Source organism: Muntiacus reevesi, chromosome 7 (assembly GCF_963930625.1).
Source record: "Muntiacus reevesi chromosome 7, mMunRee1.1, whole genome shotgun sequence".
NCBI classification, from domain to species: domain Eukaryota; kingdom Metazoa; phylum Chordata; class Mammalia; order Artiodactyla; family Cervidae; genus Muntiacus; species Muntiacus reevesi.
Genome location: NC_089255.1, coordinates 16747174 through 16768760, shown reverse-complemented (window position 1 = coordinate 16768760; position 21587 = coordinate 16747174). Strand labels below are relative to the sequence as shown.

The 21587-nt window shown below is 53.8% G+C and overlaps 1 protein-coding gene across 8 annotated transcripts in view; it reads left to right on the top strand.

Moving 5' to 3' along the window:
* The first annotated feature begins 1662 nt into the window (after nucleotides 1-1662).
* TLE3 (TLE family member 3, transcriptional corepressor) overlaps nucleotides 1663-21587 on the top strand; it is a 51164-nt gene continuing 31239 nt past the window's right edge. For all 8 annotated transcript variants that reach the window (XM_065940249.1, XM_065940247.1, XM_065940248.1 and 5 more), the window contains exons 1-4: nucleotides 1663-2613; nucleotides 3163-3263; nucleotides 3813-3876; nucleotides 4860-4904. In XM_065940249.1, coding sequence (XP_065796321.1) covers nucleotides 2590-2613; nucleotides 3163-3263; nucleotides 3813-3876; nucleotides 4860-4904 — 234 coding nt within the window. In that variant the 5' untranslated portion in view covers nucleotides 1663-2589. The remainder of the gene's footprint in view (nucleotides 2614-3162; nucleotides 3264-3812; nucleotides 3877-4859; nucleotides 4905-21587) is intronic.

The window sequence follows — 21587 nt, the reverse complement described above, 5'->3', positions numbered from 1 at the left end:
CGCTCACGTGTAACTCCCAGCGCACCGGCCTCGGAGCGCCCGCTCGCTCTCAGCTCCTCATTAAAATGCAAAAGCGAACTCCAGCTCCTAATGAGGGGAAAATATAGATCCCAGGCCCGCCGCCGGCCCACGGGTGCGTGCGGGTTCGCGGAGATGTTGGAGAGGAGGGTCCACCTGGGCCGCCCACTCGGCGGTGCCCCTGCGGCCCAGGGCGCGGCCCCCCCAGCCTCCCGACGCTCGAGGGCCGCATCCCCCCGGCCCGTCTGCCCTGACGTAACCCCTAGCGCAGTAGATGCAGGCTATGGGTTTGCGGGCAAACTGGCCCCCGGGGTCCAGTGGCCTGTGCGAGCGCGCGGGGAGTCCCGGAGGCGCGGAGGTGGGGGTGGGAGAGGAGCGAACGGGGGCGGGTGAGCGTCTGCGCCTCCTGGGGCGTCGAGGCCGGCGGCCGAGACGCCCACAGGCTCGCACACGCGCCCCTCTGCTGGCTTCCGCCGACGCCGTGACACTGCCGGGGGCAGGCTGAGAAAACCGGGTCGGAACTCGAAGCTCCCGGGCTGGTGGGGTAAGGCCGCCACCGCATTCCCGACTCCGCGTCCCTGGCCCTGGCGCTCATTGGGCAGCTGCGGTGAAGGCGTAGCGGTCTCCACCGGGAAGGAGCCCCCGAGTGGGGACAGCGCGGACTGTGCGCGGTGTCCGCGAGCAGACGGGCCCTTCTATCTGCGTAGCCCGCCAAGCAAGAGTTCCTCCGACTTGTCCTCGCGGGCAGCCGCCGCACATCAAAGACGCTGTTTATTTGGCTTTCCGTAAAGGACAAATGAACAAAGAAGAAAAGCTGGGGACCGCGGGGGGCGGGGGCGTGGGCAGGAGAAGGGGCAAAGAAAGGGACACTCTCAGTTCCGAGCAAAATTAAGGTGGGAGGCAACTTTGGGAGCCACCATTTTATCGGTCCTAAATCTTGTGAAGTGAAAACATTAAAGTGACAAAGTGATTCTGTTTGTTTTATAGTATCTAATTGGGCTGCTTTGCAGACCTAATGAGATTAGAGGGAGGAATCGTTCACCGCCACTGCAGAATAAACTGATACATTGCTACCAGCCACAGGTTTTGAGGACTGTACAGCTTGTCTCTTTCTTTTGTTGTTATTCCTCTGTCTTCTCTCTTTCCCCCTCCCGCCAAATGATTATTTGCTAGTATATCGTGGGAAAAAAAAAAGAGGGGGGGGGGAAACCCAGCAGCCCTGGACTATAATATATATCTATTTATTATATGTCTTTCGGTTAATTCCTGATCTGAGGAGCGCTGTTTTTCACTCCCATGCGAAAGTCACCAGCGGGTAGGGCCTGATTGCTACTTTTCATGCATAGTTTTAGACACAAGAGGGCATTGTGACGTCGCGCCCGGCGGCGCCCAGTCGCAAGCCGAGTCCAGCTGCCCCACGTGGGGGCCCCGCGCTCCCATTGGCCAGCGCCGGGCGAAGCTGCCACATTATTTTGTTACTTTTCAGTCCCTATTTGGAACTGCTCTCGCGGCAGTTCAGACCTCGTGCTCGTCCCCCTCGCCTGTCTGTGTGTGGTATCCGCAGGTCCGGGGCACTTTTTTGGTGTGTGTGTGTGTGTGTGTGCGCGCGCGCGCGCGCTGGGTGTGTGTTGGGGTGGGGGGGGGGGGAGTGTCGGGGCGCGGAGAGGAGAGCCGGGCCGAGGCGAAGGAAGGAAGCCGCAGAGCTCCCGGGTCTCGAGCTGCGTCTCCCCTCCAGCGCTCTTCTGCCTGCGCGCTCCGAGGCGGCGGTGGCGGCACCGAGCGCTCCTCGCTGGGGACTCGGCGCTCGGACTAGGAGCAGCGAGGACACCTTTGCGTCGGCTTCTAGTGCCTACTGGAGTTAGGATGCCAGGGCGGTTGATTCCCACCTACTGAACCCGGAGTTTCCTCCTCGGCCCTGGGAAGGGCTTGCAGCGGCGGCGACGGCGGCGGCGGCAGTAGCAGACGGAACAGCAGGCTTTCCTCTCCGAGGGGGGGCGTCGAAGCGCCCGCGCCGGGCTCCCGCCCTCACCCTCCGGCGCTCCTGCGGCCCCAAGCCGCCACCTCGGTGCCTGCCTCCTTTCTCTTCTCGCCGAGAGCCGCCCCTGGGATCGGACCCGTGCGCCCTGGATGCTGGGGCTGCCCTGGCGCGCCCCCCTCCCGGCGCGACGCGCTAAGTGAACCGGAGGGCGCCCGCGCTTGCCCCAAGAGGGGCCCCCAGACCTCGGGACCCCGCGCCGGACCCGCCGGGGAGACGACGATGTCCGCGCAGCCCCCGGCTCTGACGCGCTCCACGCAGCGGGGGAAAGGCGGCCGGCCGCAGCTCGCGGAGCCCTAGGTGCACAAAGCCCGCGCCCGCCGACGACTTTGCCGCCTGCTCCTCGGCTCTTTGTCTCCGCTTGGTGCGGGCGCCGGACTCTGGGCTTTCGGTGCGAGATCGGGCTGGGGGGGCCGGGGGCGAGCTCTCGGTTTCCCGGCCGCCCCCCGCTCGGGTTCGGCTCCCCCCTCCCCCGCACCTCCCCGGCCCGGGCTCTCTGCGCTTCCACGCTCTCGGAATCACGACCCCTCCCTGCCATGTATCCGCAAGGCAGACATCCGGTGAGTAATTGCAACTCGGTTTATTTAAGCATCTATCATGGCAGGGTAAACGAGGCAGTTTATCTGGCACCTCCATTTTGCTTGTTGCTACCTTTATGGTATGTGTGCGTGTGTGTGTGTGTGTGTGTGTGTGTGTGTGTGTGCGCGCGCGCGCGCGCTCACACAAAGGATGGGGATGGGGGGGCGCCGTAGAGAGAGGAGGTTAATTCCGCCCTAATGGCGTGAGGGGCTCCCAGTGTTCCTGGGGAACTGTTTGTTTTCATGCTGTCCCCCGCCCCCTCGCCTAAGTCTCCCCATTCACTCGTTGTCTCCTCTGTCCCCGTCTTACTTGGCAGTAGGAGCCCCGCGGCCGAGAGGGAGAGATTAGGGCGCCCCCCTCCCCGCCGGGGACCGGAGAAACTTGTTGGGAAGGTTCTGGGCTTTGTGGGAGGCCCCTTTGGCTGAGGTGGGGGCGGGGGGAAACCGGGGAAAGCAGCTGAGGGGCCTGGGCAGCTTGGAGCCGGGTCTGACGCCCCCGCCCCTCCCCTGTCTTGTCCTGGCCGGCTTCAGGCTCCCCATCAACCAGGGCAGCCAGGATTTAAATTCACGGTGGCTGAGTCTTGTGACAGGATCAAAGACGAATTCCAGTTCCTTCAAGCTCAATATCACAGGTAAGGCCTCTGGGGGCCGCCCCGGGGCTGGCAGGGCGGGGGCGTCCCCGCCGCGGCTCCTGCCGCCACCCCTCGGGGACTGAGCGGGCTCTCGACCCCGGGGCGGCGGGGCAGCCCGGGCCTCCTCCTTTTGTTTCCCCTTTCCGAGCGCGGCGCCTTAACCCTTTGCTGCCGGCAGCCTCCCGGCTCCCCGTGCGGCTCCCGGGGTGAGGGAAGTTGAGGGATCCGGGCGCGAGCCGGCTCGCTCCGGGTTCTGGGGGCCGCAAGGGGCCGCGAGCCAGCGTCAGGGTCCCGGGTCCCGGCCCCCACCCCACCCCGCGCCCCGGATAAGTTCACTCGCTCGGCCGCGGGAAGTTTCAAGTTGTTACACTCCCCCTGCCTGTGTCGGGGACCCACGTCCCCCTTCGCCCGAGGCTGCGGGATGAGGGGAGTACCCCCGGGGGTGGGTGTCAGGAAAGTGGCCAAGTGGCTCTGAGACGCCCTGGGGTTGGGGTCCCAGAGGAGGCTGTGCAGGCACCAGGCCTGAGCCGGCTCCTCCTGCCCTCGTAGCCTCAAAGTGGAGTACGACAAGCTGGCGAACGAGAAGACGGAGATGCAGCGCCATTATGTGATGGTGAGAGGCGGCTGGGACCCGGCCAGGGTGGCGTGGGCCTGGGGAGCCCTGCTCAGCCTCCGCGGGGCAGCCCCCGCAGCGGGTGTAGTCCGAGTGTGCCATCCGACCCTTTTTCACCAGCCTCCGGCAGCCCGGGCCACTTGGAGGAGGGTGGGTGAGAGGAGGGGCAGAAAGAGAAACCCAACCCCCCTCCTTGTACACTACCTTTGTGCGCCTTTGATTTTTGTTCTGAAGGTTTCCCCGAGGGCTGGTTGTCCTGTCTTCACTAGCAAGATAGGGTTGGATCAGCCCACATTGGGGTTGGATAAAAATCATTCTTAGAGACCTCCTGGGAGTGTGTAGAAACTTCTCTGCTCTGCAGCCCTGGGATTTAGCCAGAGTGGGACAGAAGACCTCTCCCCCTCCCTCTTTTCTCCCCAGGGGTTCCTGAGAGTGGAGGAGCCTTTTGCCTCCATGCTCACTTAGGGATCACCCCACTGAGAATCTCATGGACCCTGGGGCAGTGTGTAGACGTGTCCTCCCTTTTCCCAGTGTCTCTTCCAGCAAGTTTTAATCTTCTGATGGTGAGGACGGCACTGGAGGCCCTTCTGTGGGACTCCATGCATTGCTCTCCACATAAGAGACCTTGGACACGTTGCTAAATAACTCTGATAGGGCAAGCGGTCCCAGTGTACGCATGATTCCCTGTTGAACCCGAGCGTTGTATAAACAGGATATATGGCACAGGCAGGGCTGGTGGGAGGGAGGGCCCAACTCTTCTTACACTATTTATTGCACATTAGGGTATTCTGTTGAGATGAGAACACCACTCCTGAGTCCTTCATATGACTCTTCAGCCCCTTTGTAGCTGGCTTTGGGGTTTGACTTAAACTTCTTTAGCAAATGTATCCTAAAAGTACCCTTTGGCCAAAACCTTCTCCAAAGATGATTCTGGAACACAGATTTTGGTGTTGTGCGTTAACGGCAGTTCTTTTTACTTTTAGTACTACGAGATGTCCTACGGTTTGAACATTGAGATGCACAAGCAGGTAAGTGCTTTAGGATATATATCTAATTACAGATCCAGCTCTTGACAGGCAGGGTCTGAGGCTTGGCTGAGTTCTCAGACATGTTGAGCTTTTAGCATCCGAGCTTGTGAAGTTTGTCCTGGTCTTGGATCTTGCTGGAGGGGTAGGGAGCAAAAGGAAAGTTGTCCCTTCAGGATCTGCTTTACAAACTCCTGTAACCCAGATGTAGCTGGCTGCTTTAATCTGTTTTAATGTAGAATTTACAAAAGGAAAGGCAGGAGGGTGTGTGTGTGTGTGTATGTGTGTGTGTGTGTGTATGTGCGCATGCACAAAAATGTGATGTTCTGCCTTGATAAGATTAAACTTCAAGAGTCTTAAAAGCCAGGCTGAGCTGTCAAAATTTAAGGAAACAGGTTACCTACCACTTAAAAATATAAATGAAGGATGAATTACAGCCCGGTACCTTGCGTGTATGAGGCAACTTTCTCATCTCCATCTTAACGTAAAGGCTGCCTTGGTCATTCCCATTTTCTAGGGTGAAGCTGAGAGGTGAAGTAACAAGCCAGAAGCAGCCTAGCCAGGACTTCTGAGATGGCTGGGGGTTGAGCTCAGCTTTGAAATCCTGAAGTCAAACCAGTTTAGCTGGTGTGTGATGGATATGTAAACTACCCTGTATTGTCCCTCTTCTAATAACAGTATACCTCAAACCGGGCAAATACAAACACCTTTATCTCAGTGCATATCAGTAACTCGTCCTGGGCGCTGGGCTGGGCTGTGGGAGAGGCCTGTTTGTATATTTGTGTTCCGAGGAGAGGCCGCCTATAGTTTGGCTTGGCCAGCGATTAGCGTTGACTTGGCAGGGAGAAATGGCGCGGGCCGGTTGTTCTTTTTAACAATTGGTGTTCTTGAAATCTCAGAAGGCTGTTGACTCATTCTAGCCTTTGGTGACCGTGACTTGAATGGATTTTCTGCTCTAAATGAACAGTGGTTTACAAGGTTTAAATTTTGCTCTTTAAGGGGGCAGGACCCAGGGCAGGTGAGAAGGGCAGGTGACCTCTGGAATGCTTGTAGATTCCTGCCTGCTCGCTCCAGTGGCTTCACAGAGAGCCTTTGGAATCTAGTTTCCTTCCCCCTCCTGGAGGGAACCCCAGTGTTGGGTGAAGGGCAGCCAGAGAGGGGCCTCAGTTTGTTGAGGAATCTGGGGAGGCAGTCAGGGATTAGCTTTTTAGGGAGACATGGGAAAAGGCTACCAGGCTTTAACTTCTTGACCCACAAGAATCATAAACAGACACAAGTTTGTAAATAAAGATGTTTGTCTTCGGGAGTATGGCCTAGAGCCTGCCTTACTTTAAGTGGAACTGCCTGGATCCGACTGGTTCATTAAGAATGTGTGAAGTGGAACGGGGGTCCCAGGTGTTCAAGGACCTTGGGTTGTTATGCAAGATGCCACCTCCTCCCATTCTCCACCCCTCTTTTTTTGTCCTCAGTGCTTGCTATCTTGGGTGTGTTTAAAGAGGGTAATTGCACCCAGGTTTAAAATTTATAGCAGCCGTTCTTCTAAGAGCTTCGTAATTAAGGTGTAATATGTCATTGCATGTTGAGGTCTGCATGGGTGGTGTTCCCTGTGTCTGTAAGTGGATGGTTCTTTGGCACAAAGAATCCATCTTAGCTGTTGGAGCGGAGCTGCTCCTGGAGTCCTGGGCCCCTCTGAACCCAGGAAGAGTTTTTCACCTTCCCAGCACATTCAGTGGTGAGGTTTACATAAAGAGCAGCTGTGTGCATCTGGGGCTTCTGGCCCGTCCCCAGACCCAGGGTTCTTAGGGGGAGGATGCCTGAGGTTTGGTGACATGATCTCTTTTAATCCTCTCAGCTGCCAGAGGGAGATAGATGTGTTCTTTGCCCCCTTTTTATAGGTGAGGAAACTGAGGCTTCAGGGAAGCCAGGAGGGCAGAGGTGGGACTTGAATGAGGGCCTCTGGCTTCCAGACCGAGCACTTTACCCTGTTTGCCACTCACCTTTGCCTTGGAGCCTCAGCTCCCACTTGCTTCCCAGCAGGACTGTCTGTGCTCTGAGCACAGTGCCTTTGCTGGGTTTACGGCAACCTCTGAGTTGGGTGAAATCGCCCTGTGGCTGTGTAGGAACAAAGAGGCAAGGAGGTGAAGAAACCCTGCTCTGAGAAATGCAGTCCTGACCTCCTGGGGCTGGCCACTCCCTAGGCTTGCTAGGGTTCTGCAGAAGAAAACCGGCCACTAATTGTAGTGTGGGTCTTGGGTGCATTTGGCGGATGGTGGTTAGGCCTGAGCAAACAAGTTTATCAGCTGACCTGTTTAGCGGTTGACTGGTGTTTTATCTGCACACACAATCAAGTGACTGGAGTGCTTGAATTATTCATGCAGTGTCCTGCCCTCTAGACTTGACTGTTCGTGTGATTACATCTGCCTGGAACAAACAGGCTGGATTCTTCATCTTGGAGCTCAGAGGTGGGGGTGGGGAATGTCTGTACTTTTATATAATAGAAGATCTCCAGAGCTAGCACCTTGGGAAGTGTGGCAGCCCTCAGCCAGCTCACACACGCATGCATACATACACACACTCGCATGCACACACCACCACCATATATTTTTTTTCAAGAGCCCTTCTTTGTTGGCTCAATGGGAAATGCCTGTTAGTTGGGAACCTCAGGTTCTGCCAGATGGACCTGAGTATTGACAGAGGGCAGCTGATGAGGTACATCCAGCTAGTCTTTATTTTACTGAGAGGTTAAACTCACTGTGGCTGGCTCCTTTCCTGGCCGTTTCTCCGTCTCCCTCTGTGTTCTTTTTCCAAGCTGTAGAATGAATCCCAGAGAACACAGTCGATGGTTTCTCCTCCCCTTCTTGGTTTCCCTCCCTAATTGTGGCAAAGCAGAGATTACAGAATCATGGGCCTGGCCTGAGATTTCAAGAGGTCACCCACCTCCTCCAAGCCTCTGCTTCTAGGCAGGATGTCAAGGGTGATTCAGCAAGGCCAGGGAGTCGATGATGGCTGGCCAGCTCATCAGTTCCCATCTTGTTCCCACAGAGGCTGACACTCTCCAGTGTCAGCCACAAATCACAAAGCCAGTGTAGAAACAGGCGCTCCAGAGCAATTGTAGTGCATAGGATTTGAGGCACTGATGCTCTGAGAATCTGGCTCAGGCTATCTTTTCACCCCTTGCTGGTGATCACTGAGGTTTTAGAAGAGCACTGGAGGCCTATTGATTTGAGGAATGTGTCACGCCCCCACTTTCCCATCACCAAGCAGCCCTTCCTCTGACCTTCTGTTCTAACTGGGAGAGCCCTTTGGCTTCTCCTGCAAACCTTTCAAGGTCCAGATGAAGGAACTAAGGCCCAGGCAGGGGAGCTGAGGTTTCCAGATCCATCCAGTCCAGTGTTACCAGAGGAGCTGCTCTTGCCACTTTCCCTCCCGGCCCAGCTCTCTTAGCAAAACTCAAGAAATGAAGAGTGCTCGTTTACTAACTAATAGCACTCTGTGTCTTTAATTACCATTGCTTCTTTCTGCGTTATTATCTCAGGAGGTTAAGGCTACAAACCTGGTGACAACAAAGTCCAAAGTCCCGCATTTCGGGTTGTATAACCGTATCAGCTGAATCGTCTCTGCCTGCCCAGGGTCCTCTTCTGAACCACCAGCTATTTGCACAACTAATGATTCATTGCACCTGGTAATAAACACAATGAATAACTAGCAATCCCAGAGATAAGGTTCACAGGTAAGGTAAGGTGATAAAACCTGTGAATCTTTCACCTGAGGATGGGTATGGCCATGGGGTTGGCCATGGACATGGCTGAAAAGGAAGATGGAACGTTTTCATTTATTACTTCCCCTCTCTGGGCCCTCCCACCCACATAAAAAGGGGCTGGGGCTGAAAGATCTTCAGACATAACATCTTGAAGTTCTGTGGCCACTGTGAAGGTGTGAGGAGCGAGAGGGGATCAGCAAGTGATGAAGTTACCAAAACCCTGCCCGGGAGTCGAGTCAGTCTTGGTGGGGAGAAGGTGGGACACTCAAATTGAAGGGGACGTATTCTTCATACTAGGGCAGTCCCTATTTGTGTGGCATCTGAGTTGAGCTAAGAAAAAATACCTTTGAGTGTCATTTATTTTGGTCAGAATACTGGCATCCGGGACCTCCTCTCACGCCTCAGTTTCCTTCTGACGTTTTTGCCTTGTTGCTCTTCTCCAGAGCTGTCTCTCCTCTCATCCTCTTCAGCCGTGGAGTAGGGTACCTCCCTCGCTCCTCTTTGGGGTCCACCAAGTTGAAAGCTCCCTTCACCCTGTCCTGTCCACCTGGGAAGAACCTGCCCCCGGACCCTCAAGGCTGCCATCCATTCCAGCCTTTTCTGGACCTATTGCTTCTTGTTTATGGAGCTGTCAGAGTGAGGGTCTGTGTGCTTTCTGGCTCGTTTCCTTCTTATCCACACTGTTACTGAGGTGATCTGGGAGACGGGCACGTGGCCCCCACCGATCATGGGAACTGGTCCCGGGTGGGGACCTGGCTCCTCATTGAAGACTCTTCATGAATCCTGCCGGACCGGGGGCTCCTGGAGGAGCACGGAGCTAGCTGCCTTCTGTCTGTGGCTTCCTCCTCCCCTCATACTGGAGGCGGCTAGTCTGTCAGAGATCCTCTGTTTCCTTTTTGTTGTTGGAGTAAGTCAGTCAAGGGATGGATTCCCTTTTTCTTCCTGTGTGGGGAAGACGTTTTTCATCTCGTTTGTTCAAAATCCTGGGATACCGGGGAGAGGTGGTCCAGGCCAGACCTCAGTGGGGTGTCCCACTGATACGCATGCAGAAAGTCTCAGTATCTGTGGGGAGTCCCTCTGTTGAGGTCTCCTATGGGTGCTTTGCACATAATAGGTGCTCAGTAAAATCATTGCTTTTTCTTTGCTCAGGATTACTGTGGTGTCAGAGGGTGGAATTCCCATTCCCCGAGCCTTGTGACTTGGGTGGGGGGTTGCTCTTTCAGGGCTTCCTCCTATTTCCTCCTCTGGCTCAGCATCCAGTTTCTTCATCAGTCAAATGAGGGGATTGGACTGATTCCCAAAACGGAGTTTTAGGGGCCTGGGATGTGCTGGGTGTGGGCTGGGGCTGGTTTCACAGACACCCTTCCCTCCTCGGGGGAGTCGGGCATCTAAATAAGTCATTGCAATGCAGTGAGGTAAGCGCTAACAGGGCCAGTGTCACGGGAGGTGCGCCCGGGGACAGAGCAGCTCATTCTTCCTGGGAAAGGAGAGTCGGGTCAGAGAAGAGTACACCGGAGAAGACTGTGCAGAAGGGCTGTTACTTGAGCCGGAGGGCTGTGTTCATTAGGCGGGCGCCCCCGGAGGCTCCTCTGGGGGCGGCAGCAGCCGTTGGGAACACAGCGCTGTGTGTCCCGGAAGCCACAAGTCCACGAGTCTTGGGAACCGGCGGGGGGAGGGGAGGAGGGACTCCACTTGGGGCGGGAGGCGAGGTGGTGACATGTTGCAGCCAAGTGATCTCCAAGGCCTCTCGGCGCTCACACTCGCTGCTCTGTGGCTCCTCCGTCCCCAGATGGCTCTCCAAGGCTGGCCCGCGTCCATCTGCCGGACTGGGGGTGGGGTGGGGGCCGCTCCCTGCAGTCTGTCTCCCTCCCCTGCCGGCGATCCCACCATCATCTGCTGGTTTGAACTTTATCCCCCAAAGTGGCATTGTCTTCTAGCTCATATTGGTAATTCTGTAATGACTGGTTATGACCCGCCCCCTCCCCCATATTTAATTCTCATCAGCCCAGCTCTCCACTTTGCTATTAATGATAGCAAGCCAGCAAAATAGCTTTCAACATGCCATTGACAGTCTGGTTTAAGAGAGCACTTGAAGTAGTGCTAGACAGCTGAAAGCACCCATAATTGTGTACCAGAGTGAGAACTGCGCGCTCAAGGGCCTTGTTTTTATATGCTTAAAGGGACAATATCTTGTTTTCAACAAATGCTCTCGGAGACTCACAGCCAAGATGCGTTCTCTCCCCTTCTCTCCTTGCTTTTCTCCCTTGGCTTTTGTTTTTTTTTCCCTCTTGCCTTTCAAAAGAAATGTTCCCTCTCAAGTTGAGGCTAAGGAGAAACTTAGGGAAGGGGGAATTTCCTGCCACCACAGAAGTAAGGTCTGGGGTGTGATCCACTGCAAGCAGCCTGTTTGGTATGCGGTGGGGGGGTGGGGTGCCTCCTCTGAGGGTCTTCTGGAGGAGGTAATGGGGGTAGTTGCAGTTCTCCCCAGCAGTGATGTAGAGTGCTTCGGTGGCTAAGGATGTTGCCTGGTGAACGTGAGGGTGGAACGGGGCAGGCTTCCAAGATGTCATCTCATCACCGTGGATGAGCAGGCAGAGGCCACCTGGGGGAGAAAGGGATCGGCCTATGGGGAGTCAGATTAGAACCCTCTAAGCCCTTGAAACCAGATTCTAGGAGGCCCTTCTGTACAGAGGTCCATCTGGAAGTCATGCGGATGAGTAGGGCAGGGACCTGCCTTCTTCAGGGGACGTTCATCCCAGCTTCGGGGACTAACAGGGGGACTCGTTGACTCAGCCCTGAAGATTCTGCCCGAGAACAGATATCTCCCTCCACTTGACCCCGCCAACGTCATGACTTTGATGGTGCAATAGCCTTTTGAGAAGGGGTTCCCTTCACTGCTATAACCAAAACCTTCCCTGACCCGGTACAGGGTGAAGGAAGAACAAAGTTCCTAGCAGTGGGGCTGAGGTGAGTGGGGAGCCCCGTTGGGGTTGAGTCTGGCTGTGGCCGTGGCCTTGTCTTCTTAGAGGGGCCCCATTTTGTTCGTCTGCCATGCAAGGGACACAGGTGGGGTCCTGGGGCAGCTGCCACCACCTCTAGGCGCTACCAAGAGAAAGCCTTTATTGAAGACAGTGAAAATTCTGATCTGTAGTTAGAGACTGTAATAACATAGGCTTTCGCATTTGTGGAGCACTTGTTTGCAAAGCAGATAAGACATTCTTGTCTTAGAAACGTACAGTCACAGGCATGTGGGTCCAGGACAAACACACACCAGGAGGACAGCGTCAGAGCGTGGCAGGAAAGGCCTGGGGTGTGAAGATGACCTGTATACTTGATGGTTGCACTGGGCTGTGTTCTTAAACTGGGGCTGGGGTGGGAGGGGAGCGTGTGGGGCAGCAGTGAGGCTGTGGGCGCCGCGAGGGACAGGACCATTTTGTATTCACAGAGGCTTCTGAGCTGGTCGTGGGTGCACAGTGTGTATTTTGGGGGAAGACTCGTACTGTTGGGCTTCCGTGGTGGCTCAGCGGTAAAGAATCCGCCTGCCAATGCAGGAGACACAGGTTCGATCCCTGGGTTAGAAAGGTCCCCTGGAGGAGGAAATGACAACCCACTCCATTATTCTTGCCTGGGAAATCCTGTGGATAGAGAGGGGCCTGGCGGGCTATGGGGCTTCTCTGGTAGCTGAGTTGGTAAAGAATCCGCCTGCAATGCAGGAGACCCCGGTTTGATTCCTCGGTATGGAGGATCCCCTGGAGAAGGGAATGGCTATCCACTCTCGTATTCTGGTCTGGGGAATTCTATCGACTGTGTAGTCCATGGGGTCGCAAAGAGTCAGACATGACTTAGCAACTGAGCACGCATAATCATGCGCAGACCAGGATTGTTACATTCCAGTTTTGGGGGGGGGGCTCTCCCTGACCCTGTATAACATCACAGACCTGGGAAGGTTGCCAGGTTTTCTCAGGTTTCTGAGAGAGGCCTGTGGCTGCAAAAGTCACGATTGTAGGAAGAACTATGTGTCATAAACCTGTAGTTCAACGTGTCTTTAATAGGATTAAGCAGGATGGTGTGAGAGGGGAAGAAAGGAGAGGGGTGAAGAACCAGATAGTTGGGGAAAGATGATAAAGGAGAGGTATGAGGGGATAAGGAATGGGGAAGAGCCGGGAAGGCATGCTGGATTTAGATTATAGGAGGACCCGAGCAGCAGGAAGCAAGGGTTAATGGCTTGGAGGTAACTTATTCTATGATGCTTGTCATGCCTTAGCTATCTGTCTATATGGGCCTGGAGTTCCAAGTGCTGGGGCCTTATCTCATTGCCCTTTTAAATCCTAGATAACCATTGTTCACAGCTCTTCGACTTTTTTTTTTTTCTTTTAATTCTGAATGAGGACTTTTTAGTTTGCACTGGAAGGCTACGTCTTCACTCAAACGCAAAAAGAGTTCTTTCCAACTCTTTACAACAAGGGGCGGGGGAGGGGATTCTTCCTGCCTGGTCAGCTGAGGAGGCTTCCTTTGGTTTTAGACGCCTTCACCACCCAGTGAGGACTATGGTGAGGGAGGGTTGGAGGAGGGGCCCCTATGCAGCCTCCCAGGACTTCTTAACGGAGAGCCCTTAACAGATCTGTTCTCCTCCTGGTTTGAAACTGAACATCCTGGCAGATGCTTTGGGAATCAGTGGTGATATCTGCTGGGGAGGAGCAAGGCAGTTTAGCGTAGACTGGGGAACCAGGACAGGAGTCCGTCCTCCAGCTGAGGTGGGGCCCAGTACAGGCACTGTTGCCCAGGAAGACATCAGGCAGACACACGGGCCTGGGAGAAGCTGTGTGCATCCGCTAAAGTCCCGTCCAACTGTGTGTGGCCCTATGGACTGTTGCCCGCCAGGCTCCTCTGTCCATGGCATTCTCTAGTCAAGAATACTGAAGTGGGTTGCCATGCCCTCCTCTGGGGGATCTTCCCGATCCAGGGAGTGAATCTGCGTCTACTCCATTGCAGGCAGATTCTTGACTGCTGAGCCAGTGGGGAAGCCGGGGAGAAGCTGCAGGTGATACCAGATGGTCTGGAGATGAGGGGCTGAATAGTCTGGTGGGAAGATAATACCGATGAGATGGGGCAGATGGAGGTGGTGAGCTGGCCAGGGTCTGATCGGGCATTGGGTGCTTTAGCATCTCCTTAAAGCCTTCCTCTGAGAAGAGACGGGGATGCTTCCTCAGAGCTCCATCACCCATGGAGAGGGCTGCAGTCTGGCGTCATCTTACTTGGCCTAAGAGCAGGAGTCCTAGGGCGTGACTCTGGAGGGACTGAGGTCATGGACGCTGTTTCCTGAGGCCTCACACTTCATCCCAGGGGAACAACTCTCTACAAAGCCAGCCAGAAATGAGGAGCATTAGAGCCCCAGAGAGGCACCCTGCCCTTGCCAGGGTCCTCCCCCTGTTGGCTTGGCTCTGGCCGTGTCACCTGGGAAGTGTGTGTGGCACCATGGAGCTCAGCCTGCAGGAATTCCTTAAGGTGGTAGTGTTTGTGTGTGTATGTGTGTATATGATCATCTCTCTTAGCCTTTTAAAAAAAATTTTTTTTATTATTCATTTGTCTGTGCTGGGACTTAGCTGGTGGCATGTGGGATCTAGTTCCTTCACCAGAGATGAAACCCAGGTTCCCTGCTTTGGAGCTTGGAGTCTTAGCCACTGGAACACCAGGGAAGTCCCTTTGTTAGCCATTTTTTGGTTTTCCCTCTCATCTCTTACCTGGCTCCAACCCCCGCTTCTCAAAAGACCACCTTTCCCTGGCTCTCCCTCTGTGTCCCTCTGACCACGCCCCTTTCTCAGTCCTCTGGTTCTGCAGGAACATTGGGCATTTCCCAGGCCTCCAGGGGATGGGTCATTGGTAAATCCTTTTTCACAAAGGTGCCAGTGGAATCAGAGTTTCTTCATGAGAAATCAGCTGGTTCTCAAAGCGGGGATCCTGGGAAATTAGGGGCAGAGTACCGTGATCTGGGAGCTGGCCTGTCCTGGTGGCTAAGAGGCAGGCTTTGGAGTCAGACAGACAGGTTTGAGTCCTCAATCAGGGTCTACTGGCTGTGGGACTTGGGGCGGCCCCTTTGTCTTCTGTGAACTTGAATTTGTAACGGAGGTGATGAGGATGCTTGCCTACCTTTAGAGCAGTGTTGCCTGACAGAACTTTCTGCACTCGTGGAAGTGTGTCTTATTGTCCAGTATGGTGGCCACCAGCCCCATGGGGCTCTTGAGCCTTGAAATGTGTTTGCTGTGACAGAGGAGCTGAGTTTCAAGTTGACTTCAGTGAACATTCACCAGCCACTTGTGGCCGGCGGCATCGTATATGGGCCTGTGCATTTATAGAGTGTTTTGAGGATGATGTGAGATGATGTGTGTTGAGTGCTTAGCATAGCACCCCCTTTGTGTGTGGGGAGACCTCAGCAGGGCTTCTCACAGCGGGACAGCCCCCAAGGCTGCCAAGGCCTGAGAGCGAGGACCAGCTCCTTGGCGTTGCTGCTGTCATAGGACTTCCCAGAGCCCTTTCTCGTCTGGGACTGGTTGGTTCTACCATGCCAGCCCTACCATGTAGACACCTTAAGCCCCACCTCACAGTAGGAACACGGGTGTTTCAAGAGTTTAAGTGACTGGATTGCAGTCTCATGGTTGACCAGGGGCGGGTTCAGAACTGGGAACTAGGCTTGTTTCATTTGGACCAATGATCTTTATCCAGAGGCCACATCAAGGTGTGGTCTTTTGTGGTCTGCCCACTGGCCCACCTCCAGACCCACCTGTATGTCAGGGCTTCAACTCCAGTGCTGGGAAGTCCTCAGACAGCGCTTTTACGAATTCAGTGAAATGTGAGAGTCAGTGATGCGTAGACCAGGGTTTCTCACCCTGGGCACTGTTGGCATTTGGGGGCCGGATAATTCTTTGTGGTGGGGTTGTCCTGGGATGTTCAGCAGCATTCCTCTACCTCCTAATTCCAGTAGCACTACTTCAGTTGTGACACTCCAGAATGTCTCTAGACACTGCCAGATGTCCCCGGGGGAGCCAAAGCTGCCCTGCTTGAGAACCCGTGATGGAGGAGGGAGAGGTCTGGCTCTGGAGCCACTGCCTTGCTGTGTGGCCTTGGGCAGCCAGGCCCTCTCTGGGCCTTGTTTTCTTCATCTGTAAAATGAGATGTTGAATGTGCTGGCGGTTTGGGAGGAGGCCAGCCTGAGAGGGAGCCGATCATATAAACAAGTTCCTAAATACCTGATCTTGGTTTTTACGGCCTATGAAATGCCACCGCTCCTGCCATCTTTGTCTGGGGAAGCGAGGCCCCTCTGACACTTTTAAACTAGGAAAAGGACTTGCTCTTAGGTTGTGAACTTGGTGGTGAGGGTAAAATGGGGCTGTTTCTGCCCACAGTCAGTCTGTTAAGGAATACTCTTGACATCCTGCTTTTCCCTTTCTGCACCCCCCACCCCCCCAGGTTTCCCAGAGAGCCCCATCCTTAAAATTCATAGCCAGTGCTTCATTTGTAGCACTGACCTTACAAGGGAGACCCCCAAAATTTAACGAGCTGCCTCTGCAAGGGTAATGTGACTTTTACAGCCTGTTGAGGGGCAAAGGGAGATTTGCATAATGTTCCAAGGGGGATTAGGTGGCTGGGGGTTGCCATGGCAACCCCAAGGGGATGAATTGAGAATTTTTCCTCCTGGCAGGAGCTGGCGAATGGAGTCTGGGAAGGTGGGGGAGGGGGCTTGGGGGTTATCTGAGGGGAGGGAGGGGAGGGAGAGATGGAGAGGGGAGGGAGAGACGGGGAGAAGGTTGGTGGGTTGGTCCTGCCTGGGATGAATGGACAGTGTTGGGAGAAGCTGTAATTTGAAAAGACTTTCCCTGTTCCATCTACACAAGCAGGCTCTTTGAGGACCATTCCCTGGAGTAGGGGTGGGAGGCAGGCAGAGTTTAATGTGTTTTAGAAACCAAGAAATTAAAGAGAACAAATATTTAAAGATTATTGGATCTTGTTAACAGGAAGCCTGGTGGATGGAAACCGAGAGTCTGAGAAATGAAAGTCTTAGAGGCAGAGAGGGACTTGGCTGTCAGATTTGCAGGTCCTTCCCATGGAGTGGTGTCCACCCCTGTGTGTCTGTAGGGTTGGAGTTGAATGCTCTCCAGGACAGGGTACTCGCTTCCACATAGCACCGAATTTGGTTTTGAGAGCACTGATTATTGTCCTGAACCCAAATCTGCCTCATTTATGCAACAGAAGCTGAGGTCCTAGCGCAGGACACCCTGGGACAGGCATGCAGGTCTCTGGACATTGCATTGCCAACTCTTTCCAGGGTTAGTGGCCTAGACACTAACTCTGTCCCTCCCACCCCCGACCCCCACTTCACACCACTCCCTCACTTCCTCACTTGGCATCCCTATTCCCAATTCCCTTCTTCCCTGGACTCTTGGCAGAAAATGTCTAAGGTTTCTGGTGAGCACAGAAAAGGAAGGTGAGATTCCTTTCAGCAGAGCACACGGCAGGGTCATGTCACACCTAGTCCTCAAGACTCCCTCGCCTTTCATTTGCCCTTGCTGGATAAGGGCTGCCATCCTTATTCTGTGTGAAGGGCATGGGGGCCAGTCAGATGCCAGCCCCCAGCAGCGTCCCTTCCCTCCCCCAGGAGACAGAGCATCAGGGTCATACCAGGACTGGGCCTTTGCTTGTTCCAAGCCCTCCCAGCATAAAGAATTCAGCAGGCTTCCTCAGAAGCATAAATATTTAATGGCGTTGTAGTTATATATAATTTGATCAATATGTCAGTGCTAAAAGGGCCTTTAAGGAGGCTCGCCTATCATTGAGTGATCTGTGATGTAAACCTCCCCAGCCCCCAGGAGCAGGGGTCATTATCTCCCTGGCTGCTCAGTGGGTCATTTATTCACCCTCTTCTTAAAGATACCGTGGACTGTTCTCTGGTTGAGCCTGTACATGGTAGGGATGGAGCGCGGCCTGGCAGCCCCGCCCCGGCTTTTGCTGGTGGAGGCCTCATCCCTCCCTGGACTTCCTTCTCTCTGGTGATAAAACACCCACTTATTTTATTTCAGTGCTCTCTGAGTTTGGTCCGAGGAGAAACTGCCTGGCAAGGAATTTCATCTTGTAGTCCAATAATCGAGGGCCTATCAATTTAGAATTGCCTAGGAAGTGCAATGGGATATTTTAAAGTAAAAGTGCTCGGATGCATTGTTCTGGAATCATCTAACATTTGATTGCTGGATGACTGTGGCACCTGGCCGCTGGCGCTTCCACCTTCTGCGTGGCCTCTGACCTCTCCCTGTGCCCCTGTGATGTTACTTCAAGATGAGATAGACTTGCTTTGAACACCCCAGGACTTAAGTCAGAGAGCTAGGTAAAACCGGATTCAAATTCAAGAACCTCAGAGCAGACTGAAGTGGCCACCCCAGACATACATGCTGCAAGAAGGCCCAGCCACCAGGGTGTGACTCTTCAGAGGTCAAATGGCTTGTCAGACACGGAGCTGGTGAGAAAGCCAGCATTCCATGTGGCTTGGAATATAACTCATGTCTCACGGAGGTATCTTTTCCTCAGCTCATCTTTCTCACACACATCCACAAACGCATCTCCAGAATCACACAGCTCTTTCCAAGAGCCTGCATGGTTGTCTGGTGAAGAAGTCCTTGTTTTAGAAGCAAAAGCAGGAACCCAGGAGTGGCCGCTTGGCTGCCTCACAGAGAGGCAGTAGTTTTTTCCTGCTGAATGAAACACCTTGAGGAGCCCTTTCCTGGCTGGCTGCAGCTCCTTTTGAATCATGGAAAGAACCCAGATAGGAGCAGCCAGCCGGACGCTTACAGATAGGATAGGACATCCCTGCTTTTGCCTGCTCTGTGACTGTTCCTGGGCAGTTTGGCTGATGGACACACTGGAATGGTTCGCGTGCCATGAAGACTGGTCCCGGGGACCAAGCCCCAGCCAGCCCCAGTCTAGTCCACACCATTCAGCATCCATCCACATTTCGAGATCCATCCACATTTCGAGGTGGCTTGCCTCTTCTTTGCTCATCCTTTAAACTCATGCTCGGCTCTATTTTTCTGAGCTTTCTGGAGGAATCCCTGTGTCACAGAGCCACTTGGGAGCGTTTAGTATTCTCAGACTCTATAAACGATGGCTCTTGGATCTTATTATCGTCCCCCTGTTTTGGAGACAATAAAATTGAAGCCCAGATGAGGGAAAGGATTTGCCCAAAGCCACGCAGGTCATTTCTGTGTGGCTCAGGGTTCAGAACTCTAAAGCAGTCAGGCTCCTCCCGCTCCTTGTTTGTATTTGGCTGAGGTTAGAATGAGGTCTGCATTTTCTAGACCTGATCAGTACCGGCAGTTTAAATACCAGAGACTTGGTCCGGGGGAAGTGGCTGTCAGCTGTTTCTTGAGCAGGCATTTAAATTAAAAAGAAAAGCCGAAGACGGGCTGAAGGCTGCAGACCAGGAGCAAGAGGCTGCTGAGGGTGTGGGCCAAGGGCAGGTTCCAGCTCCCTTAAGTGTCCTGGGTCAAAGGTCAGAAGGATGGGAACTGCAGCAAACAGGAGTGGCCGGGTGTGACTGGAGCAGTGTACTTTGAGAAAGCCCTCTTGATAGCAGGATGCTCAGAGGTCCTACTACAATGAGATGATCGTGTGAATGGGAGTTCCTAAGGCACAGTGAGCAGACAGCTCTTGGGGAAATTACACTCGTCCCCTAACTAGCCTGTGTTCCGACATTTATTTGCTTAACAGTCTCGATGGAGACGATGGAGACGCGGGGCAGATGTTCCTTCTGCAGCCAGAGCCAGTTGGGAGCGCAGACTCCGGATTTCGCAGGATCTCTGTGCACGCTTCTCTGTGTTGAGTAGATTAGTTCCTTCTGAGGAATGATGTTTTTCCACCAGCAAAGCTGCCTTCTTTGAATCACACTTGAAAAGAAACTTTGAAAGGCAGCACCAGGCTCCCCAAACACCTTTTTCCAAAGGAAGCCATCTTCCGGCTGCCTGGCACTCGCCTCCCCCCAGGTTCTCCTCCGAGGCTCTGACTCAAAGGCTGTGGCTTTGCTGAGGCCGAGATGGAGGGAAGAAGGGAGGAGGTCTACCCTGCGAGCCCCAGCTGCCATATTGATAACGGGATGCCTGGCATTGCCAGGAGGAGTTTTCCAACATAGGCTCTAGTTCCAATTTGTGATTTCTGACCTGTCCTGATTGTTGAAGTCACACGTCTTGATTCTTTTTTTCTTTCCTTTCTTGGAAGTGATGTTTAGAGCTTGTTTGAATTGGATCAAATGCTGTTTTAACAGCTGTTCTAATCGGAAATGCTGTCAATTATTAACCCTGACAGTAGTTTTTCTTTCAAAAATGCTTCTCTGAGCTCTCTCAAAATGTCGAAATTTGGCTTCTTGGTAGGAAGTCGTTTAGTGAAGTTGCTTAATTGCCAGGCGTCAGTTTCTCCATCTGAAAACTGGAGATTTATAGAAAGTGCCTTCCCTATAGGGTTCTTGTGAGCTCACACATGTAAAATGCTCAGAACAGCTGGATCTGTGGATGTTAGCTATTATTATTATTGCTGTTAAGAGTGTTCTATCAGGCCAACTTTCTATTGCAGAGCTTCCCATCCTCAGTCACCACCCTCAAAAAAATAAACATTAAAAAATTAAAGTCGTTTAGGGAACAGTTTGCCTGTTCATTCTTTGACCCTCTGGTGTATGCTGAACTCAGGTTTGGATTGGTCTGTGTGCTTAGTTGCCTAGTCGTGTCTGACTCTTTGCAACCCCGTGGATTGTAGCTGCCAGGCTCCTCTGTCCATGGGATTTCCCAGGCAAGAATAATACTGGCTGCTGCTGCTGCTAAGTCGCTTCAGTCGTGTCCGACTCTGTGCGACGCCATAGACGTCAGCCCACCAGGCTCCGCTGTCCCTGGGATTCTCCAGGCAAGAACACTGGAGTGGGTTGCCATTTCCTTCTCCAATGCATGAAAATGAAAAGTGAAAGTGAAGTCGCTCAGTCATGTCTGACTCTTAGCGACCGCGTGGACTGCAGCTCACCAGGCTCCTCCATCCATGGGATTTTCCAGGCAAGAGTACTGGAGTGGGTTGCCATTGCCTTCTCCTGGGGATCTTCCCAACCCAGCAGTGGAACCCAATTCTCCCTTGTCTCCTGCATTGCAGGAGGATTCTTTACCACTGAGCCACCGGTTTAGAGATAACCAAGGCTCAGTTCCTACTTCCATGTGGTGGAGAGACCAGGAGGGCGGTGTCGCCCATGGCAGGGGACAGTCTCAGCTGGGAGGGATGGGATTTACATGCTTTCTCCACCCCCACTTCCCCCCAGAAAAAAAAATCCCCAGACCCAAGAATAGGGACCAAGGGTGACACCACCTTCCTCCCCTACCCCCCAACCCTATATAGTCCTGACCCATGATGGGCCAGAGTCCTTTCTGCCTCTCAGAGAGGCTGCTCTTCATTGACTCTGGACCCCAGGAGAGGGCCTGAAGGCTGATATCCCAAACCTCTGGAACATTCTGTATCTTGTTCTGCTGACTCTTGGTTGACTTGTGGGTGGGGTTAGGAGGCAAGAACTGCTCCCCGTGGTGGAAAGGAGAGATGAGAGGGGACTTGCTCTGAGTGACCCATCCATGGTCACCTTGTAGCCTGGAGGCCAAGCCTGGAACCAGATAGAGCTACACGAATCCCGGCAGGTTGTTCCTCATAACCAGAGGATGCTGGGCTCTGGACCAGGCCCTGAGGGGAAGATTTCCACCTGGAGGCAGCCTGTGGCCACATTTCCTAAAAGATGGTTTAGCAGATGCCATCTAGATGGTTTAGATGCGGGGAAGGGGAAGGTTGGCCACTTCTCACTTTGTCCCTTTAGCTACCAAAATCTTGACACTTGACCTGTTTGTTAGAGGAAGTAAGCAACAGCTGGG